This window comes from Haliotis rubra, unplaced genomic scaffold (genome assembly GCF_003918875.1).
Source record: "Haliotis rubra isolate DU_JTF1 unplaced genomic scaffold, ASM391887v1 Scf88, whole genome shotgun sequence".
Classification (NCBI taxonomy): Eukaryota; Metazoa; Mollusca; class Gastropoda; order Lepetellida; family Haliotidae; genus Haliotis; species Haliotis rubra.
Window position 1 is genome coordinate 107,564 of NW_025767612.1, and position 24,699 is coordinate 132,262.

At 36.4% G+C, this 24,699-nt stretch overlaps 2 protein-coding genes across 7 annotated transcripts in view; one reads left to right on the forward strand and one right to left on the reverse strand.

Moving 5' to 3' along the window:
• Positions 1 to 14,461, forward strand: part of LOC124263361 (inositol 1,4,5-triphosphate receptor associated 1-like) — a 105,854-nt gene extending 91,393 nt beyond the window's left edge. The window contains exons 14-19 of one of the 6 annotated variants that reach the window (XM_046697959.1): positions 457 to 537; positions 4,333 to 4,398; positions 8,107 to 8,261; positions 10,889 to 10,957; positions 12,520 to 12,648; positions 13,133 to 14,461. In XM_046697959.1, the coding sequence (XP_046553915.1) occupies positions 457 to 537; positions 4,333 to 4,398; positions 8,107 to 8,261; positions 10,889 to 10,957; positions 12,520 to 12,648; positions 13,133 to 13,352 (720 nt within the window). In that variant the 3' untranslated portion in view covers positions 13,353 to 14,461. The remainder of the gene's footprint in view (positions 1 to 456; positions 538 to 4,332; positions 4,399 to 8,106; positions 8,262 to 10,888; positions 10,958 to 12,519; positions 12,649 to 13,132) is intronic. The other 5 variants (XM_046697960.1, XM_046697961.1, XM_046697962.1 and 2 more) reach the window with 5 other exon arrangements.
• A 4,373-nt stretch (positions 14,462 to 18,834) lies between these two features.
• Positions 18,835 to 22,752, reverse strand: LOC124263397 (wee1-like protein kinase 1-B). Its single transcript, XM_046698014.1, has 7 exons — positions 22,124 to 22,752; positions 21,237 to 21,470; positions 20,971 to 21,092; positions 20,501 to 20,755; positions 20,228 to 20,373; positions 19,840 to 20,093; positions 18,835 to 19,700 (listed from the first exon to the last, which is right to left on the reverse strand). The coding sequence occupies exons 1-7, from the start codon at positions 22,651 to 22,653 to the stop codon at positions 19,556 to 19,558; spliced, it is 1,686 nt and encodes a 561-aa protein (XP_046553970.1). The 5' UTR covers positions 22,654 to 22,752; the 3' UTR covers positions 18,835 to 19,555.
• Between the last annotated feature and the right edge of the window lie 1,947 nt (positions 22,753 to 24,699).

The window sequence follows — 24,699 nt, forward strand, 5'->3', positions numbered from 1 at the left end:
GGTATTCACTTGTTTACATGAAACAATTGTATTCTTGGTATCCCAAGATTTCTAGTAACAAAACATAGCAACATACATAGATTAGTTGATGGAATAAATACATTTCAAATTTTAACAGAGCACAAAATAGGCAGGCAGTATATTTGAATGTCAATGTTTGAATCAACCATGGTAAGTGTTAACTCAGGGTTTTATATGAATCCAGTGGCAGAAGAATTTGATAAAGTTTGTTTCCAAATTTATATTTAAAAACAAATCTTTTAAAAAATTCCTATAAATCAAACTAAAGGTATTTCAGATCTATTTGAATGAATTACTTTTGAAATATTACATTTTCTTCTTGTAGTGTTCATATAATCTGCTCTAAACAGGTGACAAATAAGACCCTGTGTGATTATGAAATATCCAAAAGGAATTTGTTAGAGTATAAGCCAACTTATATGATGTGTCCTGTAGACAAGACGGAGAAGTGAGGTTGTCTTGCCGCGGATGTGTGGTGGCGCAGGTAGCCCCCTTCTCAGACACTCAGCATCATTGGTAAGGATCAACCCTCACCCCACAAACAACGTCGTCGGTAACATCTATGCACATCCCCTCATTCAACCACTTTGCCTGGCTCTACAATGCTTCTTTCGGCAAAGTGCCATTACTTTTATCAACCACTGTGGTATCACATGCTTCTGTGCATATTGTTATCTTATCATTTTACTTTTCTTCTGCACTTTTCTCTTGTCCAACTTTTCACTGCATCACTATCATTCTGATGTGAAACAATTCACAATAATAATTTTTCTTTTCTAACCTAAATATATTGATACCTTTCAGTATGGTCTGTTTTCATGTGTTTTCATTTAACATTCATCTAAAGCCATTCATTATTCAAGATAAAATATTCTACCAGTAACATTTTCTTATGTAATGTAATTTTTAAAAATTCAAAAGTGCTAAAATTATTGCTTGAGGTAATTTGTGTGAATTACATACAAAACATTTTATCTTAGTGTCATCTGTTTTCAATAACCATTTAAATCAGATATATCAATAATGTTAGAATTGTTTATTGTGATAAGAGTGCACCTCACACCTGGAGTCTTCTTCTGATATTTGTACCTATATATCTCTGCTCACCTCACTGGCCATCTCTGCTGATTAATACTCAATATCTTATTTATGTTAATTACTACCATCAGCTGTGTTTCTTATCTCACACGAGGACTAATGATTGCTCAACATTAGCCCCAATCTGTATGCACACTTGCCAATGCTCACCTGTATCTCACATCATATCTCTCTCCTGTATTAACACCTGCGTAACCCACTAACACTATTCCTATAACAAATGGTAATCTGTCAGATGGTATTTGTAGAAGTGATTATAAGTTATTTGGATTCATCATGCTGACTGATTGCAGATATCCACTTCCCTTACTTCAACATGCAAATACAGTTATCCTGTTTCCATGGAGCTTATCTCGTAATCTAAATAATTAGTCATTTCTTTGTCAGTGATTATCAGGGATGCGTTGTAATCCCATGTGATTTATACAGCATATCTGACAACATGTGCATATCAAATATTTCATAAGTTTGCACATAATGTAACAATCAGATGTTATGTAACCCGTGTTACCAGTCTCTGCCATCCTTGTCAGCCTCCTCATCCCAATACTGCAGCAGTTCACACCCAGTCTTGTTGGTCCATCACGACTGATCATGATCCCATGCTAAGATGGATTATAACACATCACCCTCTTCATACATCATGTAACACTGCATTAAACCATTCTTCATCCAAAAATATGTCAGCTATTTGTATAAAGGATTTTCAAATTTTTATCTTATTCCTTATTATCCCTGATATGAATTATTCCTCTTTGCAATATGTATTCGTCACTACCTGCTTTAGATGCATGCATCTGTTCAGTATGTGTATAGTAGAGGAGATATTTCTATCTGAATGTTCTGCATGTTTTAATCAGTAGAGAGATGGGATATTAATGTTTCAGATATGCATGATTTGATCTGTTATGTATTAATGATCATCCCATTATGTTCCTGGGATGTAGATGAAGATACATTCTACTTACTGTAGCCTCAAGAGCAATCATTAAATGTAGTTTTGAGTGACTGAAAACACATTTGAAAGGGTGTCATGAACACTGAAAAGATTTGCAGGATAATCACAAGCATATAAATAGCTTGCAACCAAATAGTCCATTACTGCAATTTGCTGAAGGGCCTAACTACATATATGACAAAAGGGGCGATCATTAGGTCAGTGTTAAGATTCAACAACAGTCTTCACACAAGTACCAATCAATGTCCAATAGCAAAATATCTCTCAAACTGTTTTCACCAAAAGCAATTAGAATTGTCCAAAGGTTAATTTGTTTTTAGCAGTTATGTAAGTGTCAGAAGTATCATTGAAAACTGGTCTCTGGGGAGCTGAAAGTAGGCAGGTACACAAAAAACTCCAGTCTTTTGTTAATCCTGACATTTAGTGACTGTGACAGACACAAAACAAAAGCAAATCCCTTTAGGTGAGGTGTATCATGTTCCTAGCACCCTCACACAATACATCCCCTACCAGGACAAGCCCTATCCCTGTCCTAGAATGACATATCCCACAAGGGAGTCCTCTCATCCCAACTACAGTTTATCCCATGGTAGAGGAGGCTCTATTGCCTCATAATTACCTCACAACCTTGTGCCACTTTTATTAAAGGACTTGTTCTTGGACCTTCTTCTGCTTTAAGTATGGGCCACACTTTCTTTCTCCCCTAATTGTGTTACCTAGCCCCTCAGTGTTACCTCTTGTCTGTTGCCATTTGGCTTAAGGCTGTATCCACCTGAACAAATAGCTTCTGCATATTGTCATTTAACAGCATCTTAACCCTGGCAGATCCCTACTGTTTATCCCCTTACCCAACCCATGACGTTTATCCCTATACTGTTTTGTTTTACACCCACTTGTAATTGATTTTTTGTGATAAGGATTAGCTCCTGACTATGGTGATAAATTTCAGAATGATTGACTTAATTAAACATATTTATAGTCTAGCTATTGCTTGTCATTGAATAAAATGATTAATTTTATTATATTATGATTTGACAGTATGAAAATATGATATTGTCTATTTACCTCATCATAACTGTCAACTGACCATTTGAAAGTATAAAAATTTACAAATATTATTGGCCGTTTAATTCAAAATCCAGATGTTCCCTTTCAATGGTATATTTATTGTATTTATAAATAATTGATTTCAATAAATTTTCTTTCATTTTTTCATCTTTAAACTGAAGCCGCCCACTTTATTTTTTATTGAGTCACAATTTTATAGAAATTTACAAATAATAAACCATGTCCTCTTTCAAGATCCTTCCACCTGTCAGTGTTATTATGAATAATTTATTACGGTACACCAGTCCTCTAAATAGGGACATAATGTTGTAGTTTGCCATATGTTATATTTTATCTTGTCAAATGTCTCGCAAACATTGTACCCTGAACAGGAACGAAACTCGGATCAGGTTATCTCAGCCTAGTCTTTGTGTAATACTGTGTTGCTACACCTACTCAAGAGTGCTGTTTAGAAAGTATCTCATGCAAGAAAGTAAGGCCTGTGTGTTCCAAAATGCTAAGCTTGCCAGCTGTCATAAGAACCAATTCACTTTCTTTCATAGTGATACCACTTTGGTGACGCTTGACAGACCAGAGAAGACAATATTTACAGAGGCTTCCCAACAAAAACAGAGTTAATATAACATGTGTGAATAAATCGGTATCTGTGGTCAGTTGTTTGACAAGAGATGGATCACTATGAGAGTATAAACATAACAAGTCTGTATTGGAGTTTAGCCTAGTCGCCATCTGTTTACATTGCTCACTGAACGAAAGATTTCTCCTGTTATCAATTATGTATGATTTCTGTGTCATTTCAAAATAGTTCTGAATCTGGTATAAACATTTGGTGTTTATATTTTAATGTGAAATAGTTAATAGTGAAATATATTAGTAAATGTATGTAAATTTTATCATTAAAATATGCAAAATATTTTATTTTATTTTTATGTTACAAATGAAAACATTATTTTGGACTGCAATATATTTTTCATTTGAGCTCCAATTTACTTTCTGTTGTGTGTATTGAAAGCAGATTTCATGGATGACAGGAGTCTTTCGAACATGATTAACCCAAGTTTAGAAAACAATAACAGTAATGACATGCTGTGTACTAATTGTGCTAGTGTTTCAGGACCTACATCACTGTAGTGCCATGTAGCATACTAGTGTAGATGTTCTAACTGACATGCATGCATGTTTCATAGGACTATCCTTTCTTTACGGAATCCAAGCAGCATGGAGGCAGTAGAGAGAATGTAACTGATGATGAGGTGAGTCAGATAGTTGGATAACATGTCAGTTCAACTAGGGGCAAGTCAAGTTGACATCAGCAGTTAGCATATTGTTCTCAGCTCATTTGCATAAAATATCAGTAAATATCCTCTGTTTCATTGAAAATAGTAAAATCATCAGCACTTTAACTTATTCTATCTCACATTATTTGAAAAATGAATAAAGTCTCTTGGCTACTTTTTATTACATTTTATTAATATTTAGGAACCATTCTTTTTCTTTCTTTTTTTTGGGGGGGGGTCTGTAAAATATGTTCATTTCAGAGACTAGATGTTATTCTAATAGCAGAATTGCAGTATGTGAAATAGAATAAGCCATTAAGATATCAAGTTCATTGGAAATTAATAAGTTTTGATATATTTATCTGTATTTGTTTTGATTGATCAATGACAATATTACTTCAAAAGTTCAATACAAGTTCGTTCCTGTGGAGTCAGTTCCATATATTTCATGGATTTTGATTTCATTCAAATACGTAGCAAGATTTGGGCATAAAAATCTAGCCACATTGAACTGCAAACAAGTTGAACATCTGCTGTAAATGAAATATTTGCTAATACATGCTTGAAGCACTATGTCTTTGTTGGCAGAGGTAGTGATTATATACTGATAATATGAACTTGGCAGTTAATGAAAACATTTCTTTTGCAAAAATGAGTTGTCTTTATCTGAAATAATTGTACTGTGGTATTACAAAGTATGAAATTTTAGATTTATAAAATGATGCCTATTTTGAATGTTTTATTTGCATGCCAGCAGTGTTATTGTGCTTGTAGAGTAGATAACTGTAGATATTCTATGAAAGTAGATACATGTCTGTAATGTCTTATGCAGTAGATGCAGTGCTAGATTTTCCACTAACATCAGTTATGTGTCTAAATACTTTTGTCTTATTTCCTTTTCACTTTAAAAACACATTTTCAGATAGATTTGTTCGCATAACTAATCATTTAATGTTACGGCATTATTTTCAGATTCAGTATTAGATATGACTGTTCCCACACATTCATTTCATCCTAATGCATCAACAAATTGAAATGTTTTTCTTTCAGGGTTGCGTAATGCACAACAAACCATTATCACTTCCCATCTCTAGATTTTTCATCCACCACTTAAAATCAATTAGTCACCTTACAAAATATTTCCAGAGATTTCAGGAAATAGCCTAATGACCAGAATGTCATACCCGCTTCATTAATTCTCATCATAATCACCGTTTATTCCTCCTCTGTCAAAAGTAAATCACCCATAGTGTGCCTATTGTACAGTAGCAGTGTCAGATTTTTCCCATAGACTGTTCCAGCATACATTATCACCCTGTCCCCACTAACAATACGTGTCCCCCCAACTGTGACTGGTACAGGCCTTGAGGGGGACCCCCATTGTCCTCCACATGTCACATTTCACAATACCCCACCTGCGGAGATCAATGCTATCGGTCATCCTGCCCCTCACCCAACTTTCTCAACTCTTGTTTTATCATATTCATTACTTCTCGTGTCCACCTAATTATATGTGTGACCACGCTCTTCAGTACCTTTTGTTCATCGTGATAATTGTGGTTCAAAGATGAGGCTTGGACTTGACTTTTGTTTCAAAGATCGTGTGAAACGTAAATGTGAATACTTAAAACTGGATGATGGTGCTTAAGAAATTGTGAAACTTTCAGGGCAATTAAATTCGAAAGAAATATTTTGACAGCAGTCTGGAGTTGTTTTGTTAAATGGATTATAACACAAACCCACCCTTAGTTCTCACGTGACTAGTTCTATTCAGCATAATGTAATTTCAAGGGATATTAGAATTTCCTGTATTTTGAATATCTTTCCTTTTAAGTGTCTGAGGTTGAGAATGAAATTTCAAAATTATAACAATGTGAAAAATGATTGTATCAGTTGAAGTATTGTAATAGAACCTTAAAAAATAATAAGACTTTGTCATAATATTTTGCCAAATTTATAAAAAAATAACAAAATATCCACTGTCTCACTCTCTAGTGGATTTTAAAGATGTTGAATACTGCAGTTTGAAACGATGCACTAATCAAAAATAAGTGGTGCTTTTTTTAGTTTTAACTTTGAAATTCATATCCACTAGAGTGATTTAATTACAAATTATTCCAAATAATGCCTCCAATTAAAATATTTATTTACAACGTTGAGGTCTGTAATCAGTGTTGATTACCTGGAGTAATTGCTGCAATAAGTCCATGTCAAGATGACCTCAGCATGATTATAAAATGATGATTGCAATTTGTCACTCATTAGCATCGTTAATTTTATTGTTGAACCATTCGTCATTATGTCAAGCAGTTTGCTCTTGACACATCACTCTTCGATTTTAAAAACATTTAAAATTTTGCATAAAGTATGTGTAAATCATTTGGAAAACTACACATTTAAAACTCTTTACGTGGTATAAAAACAGTGAATGTGTGTCCATTGCATGTGCAAATGCAGGAAGTCTATACAAATGAGAATGATATGGACAGTTAACTCATATGAAAATGTCAACTTGATATCAGATTAGTTAATGAGTTAGGTAAGTAGAATTTGTAAGTTGTAAAGTGTCAATGATTCGATGGGGAAATGTCATCCGTCATCGAGCAGTGGAAACAATTACACATGTCAAGGCCTGAGTCATGATGTGTGTTTGATGTGGTGTCACTGGTCTTGTGCTTCAGGTAGTAGCACAAAACCAGACAGCCAGGTCACGGGGTGAAATTTGAGCCTCCCGCCCCTAGCAGAGAAACAGTACATGTAGCTGTCCAGCTACTCCACCCCTCAACCTCTCCACACCTTTGAATAAACCTCCAGACCCTTCCTGAATCCTCCAACCAACAAACACCTTTGCACTACACAGTTCTCTACATATTTAAATGCTACAATCATCCCTGTCCCTAAAGCTGACAAACTATTTAGTACCTATAATTTTAAAGCTTTCCCCCCAGATCCCCATGCCTCCCCACCCACCCCCACCTTGTAAGGCTCCCCCAGGTCCCTCTGCCAGCCCTGGCAGAACTCTGAATAACCCCCAGCCCAGGGGGCACACCAATAAAATTACCATAACAGGGGGAGGAGAGCTCAAAAGGAAGATGGGTACCCTTGTAGGCTTTTCTAGTTTGGATGTTTAAGAAAAGCGTGTGAAAATGTGCATTAGAGGGTATGACAATGCCTGGCTTGTTGATTGTCACTTGTTGATTGTCACCGTTTAGAGTGTTTGCCATACAGAGGATGTTCTCAAGTCAGTTGGATTCAAAATAACGGATTACACAGGGAAATTATACCTTGTTTAGAATGATTTGAATCCTGATCTTCAGTACTGTCATTATTTTGTTATATTCATCCCTTAATCATGAAACAGAATTGGCAAAGACGAGAAACAATTTTATGCATTCATAACATAACGATTCTAGTAATAAACTAATAAGATACACAATTTTTACACTAAGAATAATATGAATTTTAATAATTCAGACATTTTAATTTAAATATTTCTTTGCTCTGCATCAGTTCAAAGAAGGAAAGAACTAGTGGTATGTAAATTTTTATATCTATTTGCAGTATGTTATCATTGAGTGAAAGTTGTGAGAAATTAATTTAGGTATTGGAAATCGTAGAAGCATTACTTATTTCACCACAGATCCTCCTGAAATGTGATGTTAACACCATGTGCTTGTTGTTCAGGATCCCAGGCAGCGATTCCAAGCATTAGTGGGCAATACGCAGATGCGCAGTGCAGTAGCTACAACTTTTAGACGCGGCTCTTTAGAACGCCAAGCAAGTGTACAGTCTTCCAAGAGTTCCACTTTCTCACTGTCCAGAGAGAGTTCCACAGAAAAGTGAGGGAAACAGCACATGCAATTGATACATGGAATAATATTTAGCTGTTATTTTCTGGATTATTTACACATTAGTCAATATGCTAAGACCAAATGTCAAATCATAAGTCATATTTTTCTGATTTGAGGTTAAAGGAGAATACGAACGAAAACAAAACTTTTGATATATTGTAAAGGATATTCTAAAAGTCACATTCCGTGATTAAAATTGAAAAAAAAGTTTGTAAAATAGCAATAAAAACACAAAAACGTACTCATATTTCCGCCTATTACGGAAACACCCGACAGTTAATGAGCAGAGGGGGTATCACGTGACATGACGTCATATGTGCCTGTTGCTGATGGCTGCCTCTTTGATTTTACCTCACAACTTAAGTGTCCGTGGATTCTGAAGCACTGATAGATGTTCCTGATGTCATTTCTGAAATGGATGTTAGACCGTATCAATATATCTCACTGAAGATGAAGAAGAAGAATCAAGCGAAACGGAGGTACCGCTTGAGGTCAAAATAAATTTAAAAATAGACCATATCATTAACAAGATTACTATTTGTCAGTCTAGATGGGTTCATTTTGTGTCAAATGGGTGACTCTAGGGTGTCTGGGATTTAAAAACAAAATAATTATGCTTCAGACAAGGGAAAATAAAAATTATCCGCTTCAAAAATTACACTGGAATTATTTTGTTGAAAAAAATTAGGATCCTAGTTCTCATTAATAAAGTATCAAATCAGAGATAATATTTGCGACGCAGATAAGTTATTCCCCAAAAACTGGTTAATTATAAACTACAAGTCAGGACAACGTATGTTTCCCCATTGTTTAATTAGGAAATAGTTATGGTACTCGGTCATAGCCTTAGAATGACATCTTGTCAGCCAGTGAGAATACATAACAACTTTCACAGCACACACTAGCGATAAATAGTGAGTCTGATGCCAATGTGCGTAATTGGACAAAATGGAAAACAATGAAAGCAACAAGTACTTCATGATTTGCCGTTGTATTCGGCAATGTTTCAAGTAGACTGCATCATTTAGGGCTCCAAACCGAAAAGAACATTATAGCAAAACATTTTCAAGCTCATGTGAAATCTCTTACTGATTTTGATAATATATATCTCATGTGTACCAGTCGAACTGCCCCAGCTACAAAATGCCCCAGCAAATTTGGTCATTCATTCTAATTTGTTCAAATTTATTTATAATAATTGAATATATGCCGTAAATGCATAGTTTTTGTCAACTTATTATGATATTATGTTCTTCATATAAAAGTTATTAGGAAGTAATATTTCTGATAAATGTTTCATTAGTAAACTCATAACTATGTATATACTTATATATGAATAACATAATATCAAAGTTGACAAAGCTATGCATTTATGGCCTATATTTATTCATTTTAAATATATTGAGGCATTCTGACTAGGAGGCAATTTGACCAAATTTGCTGGGTCATTTTGTAGCGGGGGCAATCTGACTGGCAGTCAGACTTGATTTAATTTATGTTAAAAATACCACTGACAGTAAGGTGTTACAGGGAATGATGGAGTATAAATGAATCTCGTGGGTACTTTTTTCTTCTTCAGCCTAGCTTGGGGATTTCCATACCCCATGTGTGCATGTCTCTTTCATATGCATCTGACTCGGAATGATTGGCGCATTTCTCCTGCCAAAATCTGTCATTTCACTTGGAAAACGGAAGAAATGGTGGTTCCTTCCCATGTTTCGATGATGCCGTGCATCCCCAGGCAACGCAATACACCATCGTACCATTTAAAAAAACAACAGAAACAACACGATTTGTACTACTGTAGCGTTTGGTCTTTGGCAATATGGCAGACTCCAGGCACATTTGACGTCACGAGCGGAAAGGTCACATGGGTTCCAGTGAAATATGCATAATGTCCGAAGCTGAGATTTACCGAAACTGTTTTCGCGATTAAAACATAATTATACATAATTTTTAATTGAAAATTTGGGAATATGTTTCTGATCACTTTATCTTTCACCCAGCAAATTATTGCAATTCACTCGTATTCTCCTTTAATTTCTGAAACAGAACACTTTAGAAACATTTTTGACAAAATTGCATTTTGTTTAAGCTCTGTTTTCACTCGTTTTCCACCTGTTCCAAATTTGGAGTAGGCTCATTCGTTTAATTAGGAAAATAAATTGGTCCAGACTTATTATCCATATGTATGTGCAACATGAAATCTGAATATGATCTCACATTTAGAAAGGAGACTGCATGTATTCATACAGGTATATTCATTTATGTGTGCTGTGGACAACAGTACCAGCTTGTTGGCGATCTGTAAGGGCACCTTTGGTAGCACTATAACTGTTTTCAAAGAGAAATTAATTGAAAATTCCTGTTTATATTACCTTTTCCTATAGTCAGTGTTAAGACCATGTTTATTAATTCAGTTGGGTACTATATTATATACCCATGGATACCCATGGAAGATGGCATGGGAGCAGAGAAACAACTTGTTCTTCTTTGAACGAGTTGTTTCTCTGCTCCCATGACATCTTCTCGTTCAATACAAAACATCCAAATCCACTAGTATGACGTTCTATATATGTACAGGAGGTTTATCAATGCTATCTTGATTGTGACAGGAGCAAGGAGGGTAAGGAAAGTGGTCCACCAAAACAGGGTTCACAAGAAGAAGAGGCATATCATAGAGGGTAGGATTATCTCCCTTTGTAAAGTTGATGCATTGATACTTTTCAGCATAGAATATCCGACTTTAACAAATCAAAGAGATAATCGGAAGATAGTCCTGATTATGAACATACTTTTAAAAAATGTGAAAGACAAATTTGCCAAACCTACCAAATGCGTTTTTTATCCCCCATAATGTAAAGCGGGGGGATATAGTCAACGCCGCCTCGTCCGTCTGTCCGTCCGTAATCATTTTCTTTCCGGAGCATAACTAAAAAAATGTTCAATATTTTTCAACAAAACTTGGTAGTTATGTCAAACAGAACCTTAAATGGTGCCTTTTGCTATTTGCAGATTTTTGGCATTTTAATTTTTCCCGGTTTCCATGGAAACAATTCGAACTTAGTCCCAAAAGGGAGGGGTGGGCTTCGTTTCCGGAGCATAACTCAAGAACCGTTCAATATTTTTCAACAAAACTTGGTAGTTATATCAAACAGAACCTTAAATGGTGCCTTTTGCTATTTGCAGATTTTTGGCATTTTAATTTTTCCCGGTTTCCATGGAAACGATTCGGACTTAGTCCCAAAAGGGAGGGGTGGGCTTCGTTTCCGGAGCACAGCTCAAAAACTTCTTAATATCTCTCAGCAAAACTTGGCAGATATAAGAGACAGATCTTGAAGTGGTGCCTTTTCCTATTTACAGATTTTTGGCATTTTTATTTTTCCCGGTGTCCATGGAAACGATTCAGACTTAGTCTCAAAAGGGAGGGGCGGGTTTTGTTTCCAGAGCACAACTCAAAAACTTCTTAATATCTTTCAGCAAAACTTGGCGGATATGTGAGGCAGATCCCAAAGTGGTGCCTTTTGGTATTTGCAGATTTTTGTGATTTATTATTTTCTCGGTTTCCATGGAAACGATTCAGACTTAATCTCTGAAAAGGAGGGGTGGGTTTCGTTTCCAGAGCTTAACTCGAAAACTTCTTAATATCTTTCAGCAAAACTTGGCAGATATGTGAGGCTGGTGCCAAAGTGGTGCCTTTTGCTATTTGGCAGAATTTTGGCATATTTATTTTTCCTGGTTTCCATGGAAACGATTCAGACTTAGTCCCAAAAGGGAGGGGAGGGGTGGGCTTCGTTTCCGGAGCATAACTCAAGAACCGATTTTTTCAATTTTTTTCAACAAAACTTGGTAGATATATCAAACAGAACCTTAAGTGGTAGATATATCAAACAGAACCTTAAGTGGTCCCTTTTGGTATTTGCAGATTTTTGTGATTTATTATTTTCTCGGTTTCCATGGAAACGATTTGGACTTAATCTCAAAAGGGAGGGGTGGGTTTCGTTTCCAGAGCAATTTGGACTTAGTCTTAAAAAAACTCAAGCTGGACTTTAAGTAACTGTCAGATGATTTGTTCTTTCAAATATGTGGGGGCCAGGGGATATGTCATCTCCTGATGACTCTTCTTTAAAATATCCAGATTCTTGATACCGGTGGCAAATATATCATTATAATTTTCCTGATAGTGTTTCTGTAAGTTTCATTTTGTCTGTCTGGAACTGAATGCCATGTCTTTTGTGATGTGCAGGTTTGAAGATGGTGTGAAAGCCAAGCTAAGTCACGAGCTGTCAGACCTCCGTGAGAAACAGAACAATATTGGTCAAAGTCTGGAGGATGTCATGGACAAGGTGGAGAGGTCAAAGGAGGAAGATGAGAGGTGGGGCACATGATTTCACTGGATTCTGTACACCTTTTGTGTACAAATAGCACAATTTTGGGCATTGGGTCTTGTAAGATGCAAAGCATTTTGAAACAGTGGTGACACAATATGTTGATTCAACATGTAAGAAAATATTATAGCATCTCATTTGTCAACATTATGTTGAGCATCTGTGGTTTAACACCAGCAATTAGTCCAATTGAATAATGTTTTTCATAACACAAAGCTTCAGTTTTTGACAGAAATATTTGGTCCTTTATTGATTATGTCCCTTGGTCTTGACAGGATCTGATTACAGGTTAAAATCCAAATTGGCTCTGATTTTAGCCCTTTCTTAGGATCAAATGTACTTGTGGGTTTCAACCAAAGCATGTGAAACCTGTGGCATTGTTAACTGAAAGATACTAAGTCCCTTATTTCATTCCTTCATCTTGATGACATTTAACAACAACGATTAATCCTATTAATTTTCCCAACTCAGGGAGAAGGAGGAAGCAGCTGAAAGGCGAATGATGCAGATGCGAGCCCTGGGCCTCCATAAGCCAAGCTGGGACAATGCGGGACATACGTTTCGTATGGCACTGGCTGGGCTCATCTTCATGATAGCAGTGGGCATGGTCATCATGACAATACTCCCAGGGTCAGCGTCAGGCATGGAGGTCCACACAGACGTCCAACATTTCGGTGTGCCACCTGTATAGAGCCTTGTACTTGCCTTGTCTTTCCCTACTGAGCTGATGCCTAGCAAACCCAACAGTGAACAGTATCTACCATGAATGGCCCCCATCGACATTTGGTGCCAACTCCAATGTCTGTTGATATTAATTAGCCAATCCAGAAATATCAACATTTCATGACCTTGGTCAGGTTTGACTCTCCCAATAGGATGTTGATCTAAGCAAGCCAGATCAATCTACTATAGATAAACTTGGTCAATGGTCAGTATATCATGTGGTTCCCAATACCTGGGGTGGAGGAGGATGGCAGATATCTATGATGCTGTTACTGCTTTTGAGGCTTGTGAAGATTTTTCTGACCTTCAGTCGAAGTGTACCCTAAAGTTTGTGGAGATCCCTGATGAACAGCTCACAGATTTGTTGAAGGTTACTTGTTTCTCAGGTTGTATAGATGATATAGTTTGTACTCTGTCAACATGGTCAAGTGAAGAGACTGTATATTTCGAGCCTTGGAAGACTCACTGGCTAAATGCTGTGATTGTTTGCATTCTATTTATTAGTCAAATCCAAACCTATTTATATGGCCTGTAAGTGGTATGAAATAGAAGAAAAGCTTATATATCTGTGTATATTGTATCATATTATGCTGTACAAAATATCAAATTGTCATGAGAGTGATATTGTGTCAATTCAAGTGTGTTGTTTTGTCTTCAGAATCTTTCAATCAATTTGTTTACTGGAATTCAGTAGATTTTCAATGGTTATTCATTTGGTATTGATACAGCTCTCATAGTTTTACCTTAGTATTTAAAAAAAAATCAAAAATGTTTTGCAATGTTTCGAAAGATTGTGCTATGTCCTAGTTAATGACTTGTTTGTTATCTCAACCTAAGCAATGACTAGCAGATTCTGCTGTACCAGTGACCTGAAGTCAGAATGATTTTCTGATGTATTTTCTTGAAAGAATGTAATATTTTAAGGTAGAAAAGAAAAGTTTAAGAAATTTGATTTCATCAAGGCGTTTCTGTTATCAATATATTAACATTAGGACTGATGTTATTGCAAGATGGTATCAGTCCACTTCACCTGATGTTTTCATGAAAAATGCCAAATACCTGTACGAGAAGATGGTCTTACAGAGGTTTTCTAATGAACTGCAAATATCACCATCTGTAGCAAGAACTGTTCACAGCGCATGGGCATGTAACTGAAGTTGGATGTATAGATACAAATTTGAAACTTGTCTGTTTTATTGGTGGTTGAATCCATTATTTAGCCAGGATGCCTTATTGTTGTGGAAGAAAAAGAATAAGAACTTTGGTCACATGCAAATAGAGGTTTTAGATCGAAGTTTGAAGTCCACCTTTTGGGGGTTAATTTAGGCCATACCTATTCCAAAGTCTACATCTTACATAAATATAGAATTTAAACAATATTTATTCAATAAATGAATGGATTGGTAAACAGACATGATGCCTATATAAATATATAGAATTAACACCCAATAATACTTACAGCTCAGTGTTCCATTCATAGTAAGCAACAAACCTCCCTATCAAATTTCATCCTATATTGGAGATGGAAGGATTAGGCTGTACAAAATGTACCCGGCATCATTCTGAAAGTCATCCATATCCACAATAATTTGAGTACAAAGGGTAAAATGGTCCCATCGCTCTGTTCCCCTCAATTTAGTGGTGATCTATTCATGTCCACTGATTGTACTGCTCAATGTCTCGGTGTTCAGACCGTCAGGGACTTAAGATCCTCAGTCATTCATGGGTGATCTGGAACAAGTTTGCTTCAGAAAATTGGTGAAGTGGGTTGTTACTGCAGAGATGTAGACATTTGTCTTGACCTTAACATGTTATTGTATTCTGATATCTATCTTTTAGCAGTGTTTGTAAATAGACATTCAAGGGATCCCTGTAGTAACATTTACATTAAAAGGTACATTTAGAGGTTCCTTGACTCCGACACTGCAGGAGCCAATCTCTGGGACATCTCGTTATTTCGAACACTGTTTAGGGTGCTGATTACTTAATGTTAAGAGATGTATAATGTTCATTCATCTAATAAATAGCACAACTGTATTCATGAGCTATTTTCTTAAGATACAGTGATGAATTTTTCATATCGATTATAAGTGCATTAAATCACCTCCAAAGTGCATTACAAACATATCACATTTGAAAATCACACATTCATAGAAAATCACATGTATATATATATTACATTTCGATCTTTTTGTGGGATAGGGATACACGTTTGGTGTGAATCATGTTGAAATGTGGAAGTAGCAAACTTTAGGGCATATGATATTTTGATTTCAAACATCCGTAACACCCTGACATATCAAATATTGATCCAATCTGTGTATCAAGCCCAGCCCCACAAGACTGTTTCATTGACACATTACTCAACATGCTTCAGAAAAAACACTTTCAATATTTTGTTAATGTGGTAAGAATGTACCGTATTGACAATATTTTACACTATGTAGAGTCTGTTACAGGAACTCAGTTTTGCATGTTATGTCATTCTTCATTGGGTTCTCATTTAATCGATGACAAAGATTCAAGTTAAACCCTTTCATATATACATTATTACTTACAGTACTTTACTTCTGAGATCTACAGATTAGTTTCTGTGTATACCTCACCCAAATGCATCGATCATAAAAAAAATAACAAAATAATAATGTAAAAAAGTGCTCAAGTTGTGTATATTGTTTCATGTATTATCTCAATGGCAATTATTTTATTGTTTATAATCAGAAAAAGGATGTCAGCAATCAAAATGTTTTCAAATATCTGACGGTCACATGATTTAGGACATCCATCTGTGGTAGTGTTCTTAATGAACATAATGAGGTGTGCAATTTCAGACCTCATGTATAGTATGATATATAGTAATGCTTTTTAAATTATATTCAATCCTCAGACATTTCTGTGATATTTATTTACTGACCAAGTTCGAACATTTTCGTTTTCGAAGTTTGTGCTTGATTTGGTAATTACTTAAAGAATAAAGACATCAGTGCCAGTTCAACAATGTATCAAGAGATAGTGGAGGCTGTCACAGTAATGGTGCCAGTGACTGCCTTTCTGTTTTTATCAGACCTAACAGTGAATCAGCATCTGGAGAAATTAGATAGATGCTGTATAAAAATAATCAGAAATATTTGCTTCTGAATGTGTTTCTTTTTTAGTAATATGAATGCAGTTTATGCACTTGTTCTTGGTTGTTTAACATAACATTCAAAACATGATGCAAATAATTTATGATTTTGTATGAAATGTATAGATTTTGAACAAGCTAATGGCTTCACTTGGTACATTGTTGAAAGGGTCTTGACGATACAGAATCATTAGCTGCAGGACTGGTGCTGTGTGTTGTTCAGTGATACCCTTAATGCCATCAACACTCAATAATCCCACAATAATATATTGTAATTTCAATCAGAGCTATCATTTATCCTTGTTTTATTGACATTTTATTCATGTTGAATAATTGTGTGCTTCAGCCTACAGTTGAAACAATAAATATATTTTTGATCTACCCAAGCTTTGTCATCAATATTGAATGGAAATAGTTTGAGATCTACAAGATTTAGAGAAAGGGTTTAGGTTCATGAGACACATTAAACTGCATTGATGAGAGTTTTAGTGACTTAGGAGCACAGGCGCTTCATCTGACCAGTCCATCACTGTAAAAACCATCAACTGTGACACTTTCATAGGTTGAAAAGGTCAGACTGTGATGTGTTGGAGTTTTTATTGCTTCAACAGGCACTTGTTTCCATCAAGTTAGTATAACAGTAATCCTCTACTGACACATCCACACTTCAAGGAAGCCCATGTCAAACAACACTATTGTGTATCTTTTAAGGATGAACATTTCAGTTCAAACAAACCTCAGATTAAGTTCTGACATTAATTGCTCTAGTCAACCATCTTTCTTTTAAAATGTCCCCAAGAGTTCTGAATTTTGTTACATCATTTACACAATTCTTTTAAATCAATCTATTTTGTTTTTAAAGAATATATGTCTTATCAATAAACAAATGCCTGGGTGTGAGAAATTGTAACAACAATGGGAATTGTTGGTTGGCATTTTATCCTCACAAATCAGCTTTGTTTAAACAAAGCTAACATTTAAGTGTCAAAGCATATACCACTTTTAACAACACAAACAACCCACAAGATCAATTTATTGTAAAATCCTTTGTTTAAAGTGCACACTACTCAGCCAGAGAAGGCAAGCATGCCACCCTTAGTAGTAGCAATGAAATCATTCAAACCCACTTAACTCAGTTTTCATAACAGATTGTGTAGCTTGTGAACAGTAATAACATTTAGATTCATTAGCTACGGAGATCAGTGTCAGGTTCACCATCCTATTGTTTGGGTAATTAAGGACAGGTTCCCCTGAAAAATCAGAAAGGAAGTTAACACAACATTCCTATAAGCTTAATTAGGTTGGGTGAAGCCTTGTAATTACATGTGGCATAATCTTCCAAGGTAGGACAAACAATAGGCTACTGTTGACAGCTTTTGAAGCATTGAAATCCATTGTTTTAACTACTAACAATAGATTATTGTTGTCAGGTGTTGGCATGAACTTCTGTAAACTGAAAAATAATTTTGTACTGTCTAAACTGAACTACCTAGGTATTTTTGTATCAAATTCCTTCAGATCTTTTTACAGCTAACAAGGCCCCACAAATTCTTGATCTTGCATCATGTGTCAAACGTAATTTGTGCACATCAAAGAATAATTATGTCAACATCAGTTGATTTGATTTTTGAAGTTTTCATTGCACATATGCAGCATACATCCCTTTCAAAACAACCTGCAAATATATCAACAAAATTTGGTTCCTATTCAAGGCTAGTTCCTTATTCGGTGCTAGGTTATACAGTATGTGGCATTTCTTGTAAATTGTTTTGCACAATGGCAACAAAGTATAAAAAATTGGCTCACATGGATAGTTAACGCATAACCACATAAGATTTTCAATGATCATTTTCTTTCCCCCTTCAATGCAGATTTGGTTTTATAAATAATTTAAAATAAATTGCACTGATATTGGTTTCTATCCTCCATCCATATCGTTTGTCCCAAAGACAAGGAAGGAAAACAGTTGTTTCTGGTACATGCTCTTGCCACAGCATTGGGTTGAAAAGATAAAAATTGAAGATAAATCAGGAAATTGTCTAATTTTCATTATTTCACCGACAAAATGGCAGCATCTGTCCCATAGAATATTACTCAGTTGTGTTTTGCTTCTCCATATTTGAGCATAAACTCTTCCCCGACCTAGGATCTACACATCCATACCCAATCTAGAACTACTCCAGGGTTCCTTTGGCCTGCATAAATCCAGGAGCATGCCAACTCTTGATAGGGATACAACTATTTCATAAGCTGCATTTTCACACTATCCCTGTCAAAAGTTGAAAAGCATATTTTTCAAAGTGGTACACATCACAAAAGTCAGAAATTATTTCTTTGATTTTTTATTTCTTGATTTTTTCGTTTTATTGTTTGACACTTGTCATTCGTTTATTTACAAAAATTGTACATTAACATCTTTGGCATATTTAATTCCCTAACAATATTCAGCTACTAGACAAGAGAATTACAAATCATGATTGGAGTAATAGTAAATAGCCTACTTGGGGCATTGTCTCCCCTCAAGTGAAGCTTTACAGCACCATGTCTACAACAATCCATACATCAAACGTAACAAACTTTGTTTCAAGAACATAATACCTTCATTCAGATCAAATGACGTAACTCGGAATGGCATTGCAAAGATGAGGAAATACTACAGAAGTGTGACAACTGACAGATAGAAAAGATACATAATTTAGAACTTTGCTACATAGGAAACAGTCTTAGAGGTGAACTAATGTCTGTTCAGAAACTCTGCACTGGGCCCCAGACATCCTCTGGCTTATCACATGCGTGGAAATAAAATTCCAGCCATTATTATCACTGTTCAGTTTCGGGAACCACTGCAGCACACATTTTTCATCCATCCATCCTCGCATAAAAGTCACCAAGAGCACCTGTGTCCACATTATTAATATATACAATCTTCTGGCACATGTAGAAGTCATTGTTTGCACTTTAGTCACAGCCTGGGGCTTGGATGAACCAAGAATAAAAAGTAGAGCACATTAGTATCACATCGTGGGAGGGAGAGCGTGGTCTGACGCTCAAAATGCAGATAAACTCATGCTTCTCTTCATCTTGTTGCCAATAAGCCGACTTGACCTTGGAAGCACTCGGTTTGCACTGGCTACAACTGGCACTGCTAGAGGACTGACTTGGGTCATGAATTGGGTGGCTTCAATCAGCTTCCTGGAAAACAAAAACAAGATAATATTAACTATCTGACTGAAAGTTTATGTTTATAGATAATTAGATATAATTAAAAAATACCTGAATCACCACAATCTTACAAATCTTAAATATTGTGTTTATTTATAGTGATACTTACATTGACAAGAGTTGGTTCTTGAATCGCTCCTCATTCAGTTCTTTCCTCAGTTGTGCCTTGGTCATCTGAATCTGAGGACACAGAAGTGGGTGCACTGTGAGGGACTGGGCAGAGGGACGGTCCCGGGGATCTGGACACACCATACTCTGGAGAAGGCTGTGGAACTCTGCACTGTACTGGGGTAGACTTGGGAGGTGGCCATCACGTATGGAATGCCACACATCACCATTCTTGGGAAGCTCCTTGCAGACAGCCTAAACAAAAAATTATATAGATAAGCACAATAAAACACTACAAATCAATTTATTGTCTTTGGAAACCGAGAACCATTACAAGATGGATATTATATAATTCAATACATGTATATAAGAGTTTGGGAGATACTTACAGCTTCGAATATTGTCAATCCGAGAGAGAATATGTCAGCTTTTGCCAGATGGCTGAAGTCTTCTTTCAGGATTTGTCTTGACAGATATCTGCAGTCGCCATCCTCTACCACAGGGTTACTGACTGATGTCACATGACCAAGGTCACCTGGAACACACAAAACAAATATTTATGCTAAACATTTTTACCAAGACAATGTACTTCTTATATGTATTTATATTTTATGTTGACATTCATTTATGTTTGCCAGCTTCTGAATAACCACAACACATACCTATTTTGTATGTGACTGCTTCCTCTCGCTCTTCATCTTCTTCACATGACTCCATCCCACTCTCTGGTGAGGCTAGGAACTTGGGGTTTCTGTGGATGAAGATGTTGCCAGGCTTGATGTCAAGGTGGACCAGGTTCTGTGAGTGGATGTACTTGAGCCCTTGGGAGGACTGGTACAGGATCTGTCGCAGCTCAGACTCCATCAGATGACCCCCTGATCTTCGGTTGTCTTCGATGATGTCAGCTAAGCTTCCACCTACAAACAGAAATATTACATTAATACAAGTCTAAACATTCACAACATTTCTTTTTTTTATTCTTACATATCTAATGTATTATATAGGATGACTTTAGAAATATTGATTGTAACAGGTTGGGGGGCGGGGGAATGTGGTTGTCAGGATGTTTGCTGTCTCATCCCAACCATCAGTTTCCTTTACACCATGTATATTATTATGTAGAATAACTCACCATTACAATACTCGTTCTGTATGAACATGTGGTCGTCTTCTGCCCATGCGGAGTAGTATCTCACAACATGAGCATGCTTTCCTAGGACGGCATGGGCGTACACCTCATTCATTGCATTGCGTCTGTAAAAGATAAACATAAACATGAAACACTACTTTATATTACAAACTATTATATGTTACACTGACATCCAAGAGATCAGTTACTAGTAACATTGAAGCAAAATTACACATAAATCGTTTATTATTCATGTTGGTAATACTTACTCATAGACACTGCCAGCTACTGGGGTCTTCGACTTCTTAATGGCATAGGTACATCCATCAAGTCTGTGAACACACTTGTGTACACTGCCAAACTCTCCGTCACCAAGCTTGCAGACTTCATAGAACTCTTCATTATAGCGGGATGTGTTGATTTCATGTAGGGCAATTTTCTTGTTCGATGGCATGTCAACCATATCTTCTGTTTCATCACTCATTGACTCATCTAATAAACTCCTGCAAAAAACATCAAAATTTATTGTTGGTTGTCTAAAAAAAAATCTAAAAAAAAATCTATTAGAAAAAAGCTTGGTAAGATATTTACAATAATACCAAAGCTTGACCGGGATCAAATGGTCATCCTAACTAAATTTTATCACTTTTAAAAAATGTACCAAAATAGGGATGATGTGGTCCTTTTTTTGCCAAATCATTATAAATCATTATTAGTCATTACCAAATATGGCAATTTCCAGAACTTATTGTTACCGATTGACGTCATAAGCAATGAGTCATATTAGACCCAGGTGTTGGTATCCATCCATTTAAATTTCTGATACACCCACTGGTCAGGTACGATGTGGTCAGTTTAACCCCCTCAACATCAACCAGTTTAAACTGGCTTCGATGGTCATTCAAGCGCAACCAACTGCTGTCTTGTAAACATTCCATAAACAACTGTTATTTAGACATAAAAATACCCACTAGATTTGAAAAATAAAATTACAGGCCGATGGAACGATAATCACTACTTAACAATATAAAACTTGTAGGTATTCACAAACGTATATTCAAACATAATTAATGATTCTAAGAAGATGCAAATTTGAAGGGGTCAGTCCATTTAAATAGGTCAAAGGGGCTGAACGAACATGGCCGCCACCACCTACCTTTCGAAATCCGATCTGTTTCTCTTGGTCCCTACACTCTGTCTGTTACCGGGTGTGAAGGGATTGACATTAGCTTCTACTTTTTCTGTTGATGGGGATTTCTTCCTAGATTCCTTGATTTTCTGTTTCTGTGCTTTTTGAAGTAGTGACTTGGGTGTGTGGGGGGTATCGAACAGTCTCAAGGCACGCAGTCTTCGATGGGGTGGGGAAATCGATTTCGGGGAAAAATCACATTCACCGGGCACTTGTTGCTCGTCGTCTTCCATATCCTCGAAAGAAAGAGTCACTGCCACAGGAGACATTCTACGGGGTCTAGTAATCCGTCTTCTGGGTCTCGGGCTGGCCACAGGTGATGGTGAAGGAAAATCCACTTCCAGAAAATCCGAGGGCTGTTCCGCAAATGGTGTTGATGTATGTAGACTGGTCTCGTCAAAATCGTCGTATGTGAGAGTTTTCATGATACACCCTTCCTCTCGTCGCAGCATCGATCGTCGACTACGATTCAGTCTTGGTTTGACGCAAGACATCATCACAGATATATAGCACTCACTGGTAAATTCTCAAAATAAGTAATCCAACGCACTCGATCGATGTGAATCCACACACTGGTGATCACTCGCTCACTCGTCTCCCTTTTAGATTTGGCGGGACCGTTAATCACGTGACCGCATGAGCCAATGAGACAGCAGGTGCCCGTAGCGGTTCACCCAGTCATATTATCCCATGCTCGACTGGCTTCGGTTGGGTGTTGTTTTTGTAGATGAGCAAAGATTGCGGGACTGTTTTTAGACGTCCTATAGGGAAACTTCAAAGAGTATGGCTAATTTCTGATCCTAATTTTGTCCACGCCCAATTGGCTTCAACAGAGATTTAACTATGTATTTACAGCAAAATAACTTGCACCCAATAATTAGAATTGACATTTTCAATTGTTATGTGAGCATCCCCTTGAAATATTGCCTTAAAGATCCATGCAGTCAGTAATTACCAATTGTTTTCAAGCGCAAGCCTAAGAACAAATAACAAAAAGAATACAATAATTGTAAACAAACTCTGCAATTATAGATAAAGCACAGATGGACACTATCCTTAATTGAAATGGTTTCCAAAAGACTCCTCAATTAGACAAATTATAATGTTAGAGTGTCGGTGTATCTTAAGGAATTTAAAATAAACGAGATACCATATGGTCCTTCCGAATACATATGTAGGTTGGTCATCGTATGCTATTCCATGCTACAGCCAGAAGCCGACGATAAACTTATAATTATCATATGCTATTCAATGATTTGGTATAGTATATGCAGATTAAAATAATACTTTATGTGGACACATTTCATAGTCAGGCAGCCATAACGAATGAGAGTCTTCACAGTTATTAGATATTTGACGTAAACATGACAAGGAGCATTATTGTAGATAACAACTTCCGTATTAAAGTACACAAAATGTCAGTCCTTAAAGTTCTAATGTACGATATATACATTGTAAATTGTACTTCATACTGCTCTTTGTCATAAACTAAATATAAAAGATTAGGCGCCTGAGAGTGTTGGTTCGAATCTCGGACGGGACTCAACCCAACAAAAGTACTAGAATCTGTTCTTCTGAGAAAGTGTAATCCCAATATAACATGTGTTATAAATATATAAGTACTGTATTTAGGGACCGTTCATAATTTATGGCTAAGGGGGTGATGATGATTTCTTTTGATTTTTTTTTATGGGGGAGGTTTCACCCATTTTGTTCGGGGGCATCAGTTATGTACACACGTTTCTAGGGCGTCAGCAATTTAGTACATAATAATACTTAAAAATTATGCTTTAAAAAATATGGAAAGGGGATGGGGGGTCATTGACTTTGTACATCGCATGCAGGGGGGTCACTTACTTTGCACATAATTTTTAGGGGGGTCATTCACATTGTACATGCTTCTCCATAAAAATCATCACCACCCCCACCCACACCCACCCCCACATCCTAGCCATAAAGTATGAACGCTCCCTTACCGTCGTAATAATAGTATATCATATATCATAGACATTTGTACAGATTGATTGGTGGGAACATACTGAGATATCATCGTGATGCAGAATATTATAGATTTTAGTACTTTTAGTATGGAACTGTAGTAATGCAACTCTATGAAGCAAGATCGAGTACAGTTAAACGATTAATATGAATACATTGTAACCATTGTACTCATTGCTGTTGTAAAACCCAGATATGGGTTATACCGGTATATTGCGATTTTATTTCAAATTTGACCTCAAATCTATTGATTACGGGACGGGAATAAACAGCGCCCATATGTTGTGTAACCTGACAATGCCGGTTCATTGGGGAGTATGTGGTCGACTTCCGTGCATGTACAGTTGAGCCGACAGCGCCGGGGGTCCTGACCTCTGTGTACGTAACCACTAATTCCTTACCGTTTCTAATTACAAGAGAAAGTCTGGTCACAGGATCAACTAAATGCAAATTAATATCTTATAATCTTTGAAAGGATCCATGCTGAGAAAAAAGAGCGGCTTTTGTGTGTAATTTCACCCTACACTTAACGTCTAATTGAAATT